At 45.4% G+C, this 11,711-nt stretch overlaps 1 protein-coding gene across 3 annotated transcripts in view; it reads left to right on the top strand.

Moving 5' to 3' along the window:
• Positions 1 to 2,953: 2,953 nt before the first annotated feature.
• The window catches only part of brd10 (bromodomain containing 10), a 16,916-nt gene continuing 8,158 nt past the window's right edge, over positions 2,954 to 11,711 (top strand). Inside the window, exons 1-5 of one of the 3 annotated variants that reach the window (XM_076980704.1) lie at positions 2,954 to 3,101; positions 3,959 to 4,694; positions 8,312 to 8,512; positions 9,271 to 10,697; positions 11,031 to 11,113. In XM_076980704.1, the coding sequence (XP_076836819.1) occupies positions 4,030 to 4,694; positions 8,312 to 8,512; positions 9,271 to 10,697; positions 11,031 to 11,113 (2,376 nt within the window). In that variant the 5' untranslated portion in view covers positions 2,954 to 3,101; positions 3,959 to 4,029. Of the gene's footprint in view, positions 4,695 to 8,311; positions 8,513 to 9,270; positions 10,698 to 11,030; positions 11,114 to 11,711 lie in introns of all 3 variants that reach the window. The other 2 variants (XM_076980703.1, XM_076980702.1) reach the window with 2 other exon arrangements.

Raw genomic sequence — 11,711 nt, 5'->3', positions numbered from 1 at the left:
GTTAGGTCATAAGTTCAGTGGTGGACTCTTGTTAACCGATTTCCACAGTCACAATTTAAATACTCAATTTTTCCCCAAACACAGGACAGAGAAGTGTGTTCTGCCTCCCCCCAAGGCTCAAATGTGCACTACAAAAATGTACACCACAACCATGAAATGTACCGGTACACCACAAAAATGAGCCCATGCTTACCTAGGAGTCAGACTCTCACTGATCTTTACCCTGGGAGTCAGACTCTCACTGATCTGTACCCTGAGAGTCAGACTCTGACAGATCTTTAGCGTGAGAGCCAGACTCTGACAGATCTTTAGCGTGAGAGCCAGACTCTGACAGATCTTTAGCGTGAGAGCCAGACTCTGACAGATCTTTAGCGTGAGAGCCAGACTCTGACAGATCTTTAGCGTGAGAGCCAGACTTTGCCTTGCAGTCTGCAGTCAGTGTTCTACGTAAGCGTGGCAGTCAAAACTGCTGAATCCCTGGCTAGACATCGGCCTGCTAATAGTTGAACAGGCCTATAAATGCTGGTGCAGTCTGGTGCCACGTAGGTGCCTTGAGCCGTGTGCTCCTGGTAGAAGAACATCCCTTTCAGAGTCCAGCATTAAAGAACAGACATAACTGATCCCAGATCTGTCTTTGACAGACATTAGTTGGACCCGTGCGTCATGTACCTGCTTACACAGTAGGACTGATCAGAACATAAACCGCTGCCGTGCTATTGCTTGGTTACCATGGAAACAGTGGGTGCTGCAAAAAGGGGGTAAGTTGTTCGGGAACATGGCGGCTGTGAGCTGAGGAAGGAGGCGGCTGGTTAGTGCCAACGAAAGAATGAACAGGGAGACACTGTTGGCGCTGACGCACTGCAAACAACTGTTGGTATTTAAACTCTGTGCCAAACTGTAACCACAGTCAATGGGCTGTTGGGTTTCAGGCCCTGTTGGGGATATATGGTATGGGACAATTTTCTTGTCTAATTGTTTCAAAATGTTTTTTTTTTTTTTTTTTTTTTTTTTTTTTTAAGAGAGTTGTAGATTCAGGCGCCACCTGGTGGTGTCGATATTGATCGTAAGCTGCCCACAGCAGAAATGCTGGCGGTTACACCCGCTGACCTCCACCCATGTGAGAGTGCTGGTCTAGGATCAGTTTTCATTGTCACTGTTGTAGTGAACTGATTAGACATGGCTGTTCTGGTACCAGCCCTTTTAGGTGTTTCTATTCCACAGAGCAGCTCCAACTGACCGTTTTCATCAGCATTAGGTCCTGTACCTCTTCTAGTGAAAAGCTGTATTAAAACAGTGTTAAACAGTATTAAAACAGTGCCATCCCTGTAAGCACTCATTCAGGAAACTCAGAAACAAAGTATATGACCACTTTTGAACCATTAAGAAACTTTCCCAAAACATATACCATATGTATCGTGATATTTATACATGTGTATATATAGATTTAATAGATATATTTAACATATATTTTATTTTTATGTATTGAATCGGGCAACTGTAACATCTGCAATTTCCCTTCGGGGATCAATAAAGTATTCTGATTCTGATATACACCACATATAAATCAATGCACACAGTGCAGCTGCACAGTGGTATTAGAGCACATATGTTCAGTGGTGTTAGAGTACAGTTGTATAGTGGTTTTAGAATACACAGTGATATTAGAGTGTGGCTGTACAGCTGTACAGTGGTGTTAGGATGCAAATGTACAGCTGGATGCTGAGCTATAAACAAAAGAACAAAGCAAAATCATAACACACTCTTCACCCAAGAGGGTTTGCTGTGATTCACCTGTCTTCAAAGGGAGGTTTACAGGTGTGTCTTTCCTGAACGTAGCCCCTAAAGGTGTTGTATACATTTATCAGCCGTCTTCCACATTGTTTTTCACTATTTTGGTGACACAATTTTGAAGAGTGACACTGACATAGTGCCAGGCTACAATGTCAGTGGGATAGTAATGATGTAGTGACATTGCTAGTGGTGTGTTAGTGACAGTAGTGACGAAGCTATATGATGGTGTGGTAGTGGGCAATAATGTATGGTAACGGTATGGTTTGGTAGTATGTGATAGTTGGTTGTGTAGTATTGGGTTGTTAGTGGAATGGGGGTGGTATTGTAGTGGAAAGGTAATTGTGTTATTGGTAATGATAGTAGTAGAATGGCGGTTGTGTGGTAGCGCTGTTTTGAAACCGACGTGAGCGAGCGCTATGTGAGGTACTGCGCGAGCGCCACGGCTGGAAACTACCGCGCTTTCTGCTTATGCAGACACAATGTTGTGTTTTAAGAACAGCTGGTGCACATTGGATATGTCTGAAAACAATTGTTTTAATAGCGTATGATGCTGCATGAAGATTTCTGTTGGTTTCCAATAATGTTATATACTAAGGATTATTTTTATAGTTATTCCTTATACTATAAGATATGGTATTTCATATGACCTGTCTACGTCGTTGAGGAATCCAACTACTCTCAGATTTGTATTAATGATTTGTTACGTTATAAAAACAATTCTATTAAATTGTTATAAATGACCTCACATTATTTTTTGTGTCGAAGTGTCTATGCATTAAAACGAAAACCGAGATTGCTGTAATTGAGAAAGACAAAACGTGACGTCGCATTTACGCTTTGTTGCCAGTTCCACGCATAACACGCACACTCCAATATCCACGTGTACACGCCGTCAAAGAAATCTTATTAAAATTACAATCTGTTGTGAAGATTTATTGTGAACTCTGACTGTTTAGAACGTTTAATTCCCTTTCAACATCATGAGAGAATTCAAAGCAATTATTTAAAATAATAATAAAACAAGTTTTACCATCTAACATAACAAAAAAAAACTTTAAAATTTTGAAATTACATATTTTTTATCAACAACTAAACAGACCGCAGTGTGGTGTATTTATTATTCTGCGTTTAGTTGAGAAACAGAGGTGTTGTGTGGTGACCTGGCAACCCCGGGGTTACGGCACCAGTCTCGCTAAGACACCCAGGGCTGCTCTGCTAGTTCGGCGCTAAGCTAACAAGCTAGCGGAGAAACCGCCCGTGTGTTTACCTTTGGAGCGCTCCTATCATACTGCCTTACTCCACAACTTCGGGTATTTATCCAGTATTGTTGTTATTTTTGGGGGGGCAGCGGAAGAGTTTTGTTGTACAATTAACTTTTTTTAACGGATTGTTGCAAGCTAAGCGGCTAGCTTTGTTAGCCAGTGAGTGGATAATACAGTTGTGATTTGGTTCAGCTGAGTTTATCCGGCACTCGCGTCCCCTGTCAGCCGGGTGTAATGCGCCGTCTCCCGCGACAGCCGCGGTGATTTATTAGCGACCGCTCCGGACCTCCGGGAGGGAACGAGCGGTATTTAGCCAGCTAGCGCAGCCCTTTCCTCGGAAACAATGGGCTTGGCGAAGGGGGCAAACGAGCCGCGTGTGTCCGTGTGAAAGCCTTCACCCCCGGGGGCAGGAGGCGAGCGAGGGCGCCGAGGTAGAGGTGTTCACTCACCGGCCTGCTCACCTGCTCCTGCTGCCGCTCTGGTGAGGTCTGGATGTCAAATTTCGGATGAGGCTTTAAGAACATACGGCCTCAACTATCCAAACTTTAGCACGCCACATCCATTTTGTTTGATAAGGAATTATTCAAAGTTCATTTAAGTCAGACAAAAGAAAGCCCGACGCAGTTTAGCTGAGGGTGTTAACTGCAGCCAGTCTCGTTTAATTATCCGTGCTGGGTGATTTAGTGCAGGGCGTGTTAATTTTCCGTTGGTAATTAGTGGTTAATTTACCCTGTCGGCGTTTGTAAGTGTATGTGTTAGGTGCCTGTGTCCTAATTGATTCAGCATCGTTATTGATTATAATAGGGTTTCAGTCCTCTAGCTATGATAATAGACCTACACAAGGTGGAGCTGGTGGTGTCCACCACGCACGTGTTCACACATGTTTTCAAAACAATCCGATTTAGTGACCACAGACGCCTCGTGTGGTGGCAGACGTCTTAGATCAGCGGGACTGGCCTCATGGACGTCGTGGGATATGAAGTTTCAACCTGCCAAGATTAGTGAGAATGAACCGAGCTGCCTAGGAGGATCCCTGGACCACACCGGCGACATGGCAGAGCAGAGACGCATCTTACACCACCACCTCCAGGACGGGCTGTCCTCCACAGTCTGTAAGAGGGTTTCACGATCTGAAGTCAAATATGGAGCAGCTGGATGCGGGCGTGAGTCGGGGGGTCTGTGCAACGGTGCTGTGTCGGCAGGGTCGGAGAGTGTAGTTTCACACTGTATCAAAAGCGACTTGGACGTGGCCGACGGTGTGAGGGAAATCTCAGAGGTATGTGCGGACGACAACGACCACGACGAGGACGAGGACGACGACGACCTCACGCTGGAGCTCCAACAGGCGTACAAAATATTCCACAGTTTCCTGCTGGAGAAACACAAAGCCATTACTGCTCCCTTCTGGCGTCCTGTCGGTCCAGATGACCAGAGGGGCCAGGCACCTGGAAACGACATGTGCTTTAAAAAGATCGATGACAAGTTTGTGAACCGCGAGTATGAAAGTATTACTGACTTTGTGGGGGACTTTCGCCTGATGCTGGAGAACTGTTACAGGTTTCATGGCGTGGACCACTGGATCTCCAAACAGGCCCAGAAACTGGAGATCATTCTAGAACAAAAGCTAACTCTGCTGTCAAGGTAAGCGGTTGTGTATACGACACATTGATTTGAATAAACATGCACTGTGCAGTTATTGTTTTTTTTGGTGTGTGACAGGAGGTCTATATATTCTAGCCCTTTCAAATTCCACATTCCACAAGCCCTTCCACATATTAAAGCTAACATAACATTTACGTTCTTGTTATGTTTGTCCCTAGGTTATAATTTGCATACACTTGAGCTCTGTGTTTTGCGTTGTCCGTTGTATTACACAGTAATACAGCACACAGGACTATAAACGTAAACGTATAACTAGAGGTGTGCCAAAAAATCGATTCATATATCAAAAATCGATTCTCATTTACTACGATTCAGAATCGATTTTAAATGTCCCAAAATCGATTCTAAGTCGCGTTACGTAATTACAAAATTACGCGAGACTTAACGCAGCAGGTTCTGGGACACACTCGTGTGCGGAAAGGTTTCAAAACAGATGAAGGAAAGAGATATTCAACCTGTTCCGTTTTCATTTAAGGCAAACATATGGGTTCATTTTGGTATTTACAAATGCCAGGGAAGACCGAACTTGACACAGTGTAGCTGTTGTGCAAGGCGTGTGTAACGCGGTGAGCACGGGAACGTACACACTGTGTGAAATAATATAGAGAAGGGTGGACACGAGTGCTGGCTCGCAAAAGCAAGACGTTTGACACTCGTCACATGTATTAGCGAGAGGGAAACGCGCACAGCGACCCAGAACAAACAAACAAAACACGGCAGACTCAACGCGCAAGAGAATAGAAACCAAAACCGTGAGGGCATGGAGCAAATAGAAACAAAAAACAACGCGGAAAATACAACGCGGGAAAAATAACAGTTAACCGTAGTGAGACGGGAGAAAGAAACAAAACAACAACAGTAACTAAAAAACAGCGCAGATAACGCAACGCGAAAACGAAACCAAGGACGCCAGAAGTAATTGGCAAAAAACGCCGCAGCAAAATAAAACCCTTCCCAAAAATAAAGGCAAAACGTATAGGAAGAAATGCAGGATTGGGAAAACTTGAGATGGGTCAGGAAGCGACGCAGGAGATAGATACTTGAATAAGTAAAGAGAAAGCATTACAGAGAGAGGTGGCGAGACCATTAAACGATAAGCAATCACAGAGAAAGCAGAGACTGGCTGAGAACGGTTACGCTGGTTTAGTCGAGAAGGGTAATGCTGCAGCCCGGAGCCCCGGTGGGCGTGGGTAAAGGGCGTATCATGTGTCAATCATTTTCGAATGCAGCCAATCAGATACTAGACTTTCGTTGTCAATCAATTTTTATTAAGCCAATTATCAGCCAGAGTTAGCTGTCAATCATTTTTTATTGCAGCCAATCATCTTAACAGATCTGCCAAAAGAAGGCGGAAACTGCACGGAGAAGCTCTTTAAACAGAAGTATATGTCGCTCTTACACAAAAGTAGCTGAATAAAAACATTAGAAGAGCCATGACTTTAGACATTTTAAAATAAAAGTTTAAAATACTTCTCACTTATTTTTCTGGAACGGCACTTTAATGTTTTTTTCCCTTTATTGCACGTATTGCATCATTTACATCATACATATATGTGGCGAGTGTAAATTGGTAGCGGAGGGGAGGTGTAAATGGACACAAATTATGTATTATATCGCGATCGATCACCATGTATAAGCGCCTCCGCCGAGCAGAGCGTTGAGGAGCGATTTCGATTGGAGGATCGTGCTCTATTTTTTATTATTAATTTTTTTGCCGATGCTGGTCCAGCGTGTCGCGTGCCACTGATTATGCCTCGGCGTGCCAACGGTGGCCCGCGTGCCATAGGTTGCCGACCCCTGCTGTAGAGCCTTTGAATATTAAAACCATTGTCGAAATTAAGCTCAGATGTGACCAGTAATGTAGCGCAAGTAAAAGAAGAACACGATCACAGTCTCATTGAAAATGTAGGAGTTAATGAATAAAGTGCACCAACGCAAAACCCGTGACATAATCCAAATAAAGTTTGAAGACCAGTATTGTTTTGATATAATCAGGCATTGCTTTTAATCCTCATAATTATGGAGAGCTAGCTATTGTATGCTCACCGTGTACATCTTTCGCCAAGAGAAATTCGTGGGCAGAGTTTAATTACATCTTTGCGGGAGTCATTGAGTTGGATTAACTCTGATTTGATCAACTCTGTCCGATAACTCCAACACTCCATCGTCATTTGATTATATCAAAACAATACTAGTCTTCAAACTTTATTTGGATTATGTCACGGGTTTTGCGTTGGTGCACTTTATTCATTAACTCCTACATTTTCAATGAGACTGTGTGATCGCGTCCTTCTTTTACTTTACTTGCTGAGCTTAATTTCGACAATGGTTATAATATTCAAAGGCTCTACAGCAGGGGTCGGCAACCTATGGCACGCGGGCCACCGTTGGCACGCCGAGGCATAATCAGTGGCACGCGACACGCTGGACCAGCATCGGCAAAAAAATTAATAATAAAAAATAGAGCACGATCCTCCAATCGAAATCGCTCCTCAACGCTCTGCTCGGCGGAGGCGCTTATACATGGTGATCGATCGCGATATAATACATAATTTGTGTCCATTTACACCTCCCCTCCGCTACCAATTTACACTCGCCACATATGATGTACAAATGATGCAATAAAGGAAAAAACATTAAAGTGCCGTTCCAGAAAAATAAGTGAGAAGTATTTTAAACTTTTATTTTAAAATGTCTAAAGTCATGGCTCTTCTAATGTTTTTATTCAGCTACTTTTGTGTAAGAGCGACATATACTTCTGTTTAAAGAGCTTCTCCGTGCAGTTTCCGCCTTCTTTTGGCAGATCTGTTAAGATGATTGGCTGCAATAAAAAATGATTGACAGCAACTCTGGCTGATAATTGGCTTAATAAAAATTGATTGACAACGAAAGTCTAGTATCTGATTGGCTGCATTCGAAAATGATTGACACATGATACGCCCTTTACCCACGCCCACCGGGGCTCCGGGCTGCAGCATTACCCTTCTCCCTTTACCCACGCCCACCGGGGCTCCGGGCTGCAGCATTACATATATGGGTTTAGTCTGGGACTGAGTCTGGTGCCCCTAGCAACGGCTGGGGGAACAGCATCCGAGTCAGCCCTGACAGATTGTAAAATGAAGCTCAAGAATTTTGGTAACAACAAAAAGCATTTTATTTTACCAAAGCACATTATTTTTGTTAATAAAATGTGAAAGACACTTTATTTTCTGTATTTGTCATTCTGTCTTGCAAAGCAGACTGTAGTAGATCATGCAGATTTTATAGACTTAAGCAGAAATTTTTATAAACCAAATCGTTTTTTGAATCGAAAATCGTTTTGAATCGAAAATCGTTTTGAATTGAAAATCGATTTTGAATTGAATTGTGGCCCCCAAAATCGGAATCGAATCGAATCGTGAGATAGTAAACGATTCCCACCCCTACGTATAACATAGCAGTTTGAGCATAGTCCAGTTCACTCTGACTAGTGATCAGCTATTATCCAAAGTACTGCTGTACGATATGGCCAGCATGGTCGGAAATATAAGAACTTTGATTGATCAAATCATGTTGCCAATCAGCTGTTGTTTCATCCATTACTACATGTTTATTAGGACGCTGAGAGAAAAGACCTCCTTGGCTGTGACCTCTAGGGGGCGTTTTGGCACTGAAGATGAGAGGGGTCCAGCTGGCACTTCCAGCAGGCGGAGGTCTGTGCCTCGGAGTCTGGCAGCCATTACAGTGGGGGGCTGTGAGTCCATAATGGTTCAGGCTCTCAGGCTGGAGGAGCAACGGAAAGCCAAAGAGGACAAAAGGTAGCCTTCTCCCATAGACCGGCACTGTGTTTCAGTAAAAGTAGTGCCCACCTCCCGTAGACCAACACTGTAGATGTGTTGCAATGCATTGATATGATTCACCAAATGTAAATCATTTTGGCCGGGACAGTTCAGGTCAGTCTTTTATTGAGTAACATCAGAGGTTCACCGGGGTGTTTTAGTATGTTATGAGCAATGTGCCCGTATTGATACAGTGGTCATAACAAGGCTGCTCATCTGGGAAGACATTTCTAACGGAAATGGACCAATAGAATAATAGCTGGCCAGATCCTGCATTAGCACTCTCACAAGCTTAATAATTATGTTTCATTTGGGTCTGACTGTGTGTCAGAGATGATTTTTTGATGATATAGGACAGAGCTGTCTATGCTGTGACCTACATACATGAATTTTCTTCATGTATGTACATGATACTCTATGTATGTCATGCCTACCCATGAATGTCAGTGTGTTTTGGAGAGTTGACTGTGACAACAAAGAATATTTGTTTTCTTTGTGAATTATTATTTTTTGCTTTGTTTATTGTATTTAGTCAAAGAAAAACATCCTGATAAACAATAGAAATTACAAAGTTGTTCTTGTCAAGATTTAGAAGATTTATCAAGCTCTATTGCAGTCTAGTAAACTGATTAGTTATTGAACTACCCTGTTAATACATTGTTATACAAGCTTTTGGCTACGTCTTCACGGGTGTTATAACTGTGACATCCCTTTTAATTGTGAACTTTGATGCCTAGGCAACGAGAGCTTGTAAAGAAGGAGGCTGAGGAGGCGTCGGCCAAGGATCTGGAGGAGTGGGAGGAGTCTCTGCTGTCACTGGCCGAGCCGTGGCCTGTCGCCACCATGTGGGAGCTCCCTGCCGTCGGCCACTTCCTCTGCCTGGCCCAGACGGCGCTCAACCTGCCCGAGATCGTCTTCTTTGAGCTGGAGCGCTGCCTCCTTATGCCCCGCTGCAGCTCCTTCCTGGCCAAGGTCATGACCTCCCTGCTCTGCCAGCCCCATCGCAGGGCCACCCTCCACCGGCGCCCGGCCCTGGCCTACCGGCGCTGGGAGGCGGAGTTGAGGCGGAGGGTCCAGGGCTGGTTCCAGGCAGTGGGCCGGGCAGAGGACCAGGCTGCGTGCGCAGAGCGGCTGGGGCTGTGCCGCCGCTTTTTCTGGACGCTGGGCGAGACGAGTCCCCTGGAGGACACGGCCTTCCACCTGCTGCCCTTCAACCGGCGCGTCTGGTTGCTCAAGGGCCTGTGCGATCACGTGTACGAGACGCAGAAGGACGTACAGGACGCCGTGCTCGGGCAGCCCATCCACGAGTGCCGCGAGTCCATCCTGGGCTACGACGGCCAGGACAACGCCTACATCCACTTCCCGCACTTCTGCGGCGCCGACTTGCGGATCTACTGCCAGAGCCCCTGCGCGCCTCTTGCGTACCCTCTACCGATGCTCCGCGTGAGGAAACTAGAGGCAGGGGCCAAGGGCTCGGCAGACCTGGCTGGGTGCCTCGGCCTGAAAGAAGAAAACGGAGACATCGGTGGTGTGGGGCTGTACTCATGGGCTGATAAGAGCAATTCGCCTGGAGCCACCGACATCTCGGACGAAAGCCCACCGGAACAAGACGTACCCGACAGGTTATTGTTCCCTTATAAAGAGGAGCTGCCAAGTCCCGAGAGTGTGAAGGAGGAGTTCATCGAGGTCGAACAGAGAGTGAAGTTAAAAGCACCGGATGAACAGGTAGGCGAAGAGGAGTCCGAGCCCTGCCTCAGGGTGGGGGGCGACTGCTACCGAGGGAAGTCTCCCGCTAACTCCCTGAGCACTGACCCTTTAGCCGCTTCCCTACCATCCAACACGTCTGCTGCACGTCACGACGGCCCTCCAACGCACCAGGACTGGGGTCCCTGTCCGGCACGTTCTCCAGGCTGCGGCGAGACGCCGGAGGGTCGCCGCTTCAAAGCCGCGGCGGGCAGGACCCGCTCCCCGGCTCCTCCCCCGGCCGTAGCAGCAAGGCCGCCCTCCAGGAAGAAGAAGAGGAAAAAAAAGAGAGAGAGGTCCACGGCAGTCGGGGCAGGGAAGCTAGGCATGAAAAAACGCAGGCGGGTGAGAGCGGCTCGAAACAGCCTGCGCAAAGCTGCCACCTCCGTCAAGAAGAAGGAGAAAAAGAAGCGTAAGCTAGGTGAGGGGGAGGAAGTAACGATGGTTGTTAAAGATGGTTGTTAAAGATGGTTGTTAAAGATGGCTGCTTTTGGTCAATGAACAGTAGCCAGCGATTTGTAGTCACAAACAACACTTACTTGTGAGCCAGTTAAGTTAACGCAGCCTGTGAGTATTTACAGCTAATACTTGTTGCAAGGGAACATGTTGATGTTCTGACAGTTGTCAGATCGTATACACGTTTGGCCATTTGTTGTGTAGAGGTAAGAGATGAGCGTCTTGAATGTAAAAAATATCACTTTGTACTTGTTTTTAGAATTGTTTGACTTATCAGTTATATGAACTTTGTGTCCAGCAGGAAAAAAGTTTGACCTGAAGAAACCTGGGGAGAAGATTGTGAAAGACCTTCCACAGCATCCTGTAGAGCCAGCGTTTAAGGTGAGAACCGCAGCTCTCTGTATTATACACGGGGGATTCTCATATTTCTAGAGATTTAGGTCTTCTAAGCAGAATTATTTTTAAGGCCATCAAAACACAAAGCTAATTGTAATTAGTCAAATTGTCAATACCACTACTGGTGGTAGTAAAATGTAATTACAATTACACACTTTCTTGTTGATATGCACATTTGAAGCCACTCTACAAGTAGCCGCTGGGTCAGGTTCTGACCGCTCCACCCGCTGGGTCAGGTTCTGACTGCTCCACCCACTGACAGCGCCAATGTCCATTCTTAACACAGAAGCGACACTGACGTGGAAGTGTGGTGGTTGTCGTTGAGCTGTGTTGCTGGAGGTTTTATATGTCAGTGTCCCTGCTTGTGGTCTACCAAGTAAAAGTAGTAAGGTCTAATAAAATGGCATTTGCATATACACTATATTGCCAAAAGTATTCGCTCACCCATCCAAATTATTGGAATCAGGTGTTCCAATCACTTCAACTGCCACTGGAGCAGTGGAGTGCGCTTCTAGAAGAATGGTTATCTTCCATCTTCCAATCCCTATAAACACACTCCTAAACCTTGTGGACAGCCTTCCCA

This window comes from Brachyhypopomus gauderio, chromosome 18 (assembly GCF_052324685.1).
Source record: "Brachyhypopomus gauderio isolate BG-103 chromosome 18, BGAUD_0.2, whole genome shotgun sequence".
In the NCBI taxonomy this organism is placed as follows: Eukaryota; Metazoa; Chordata; class Actinopteri; order Gymnotiformes; family Hypopomidae; genus Brachyhypopomus; species Brachyhypopomus gauderio.
This window is presented reverse-complemented; position numbering and strand designations above follow the sequence as displayed.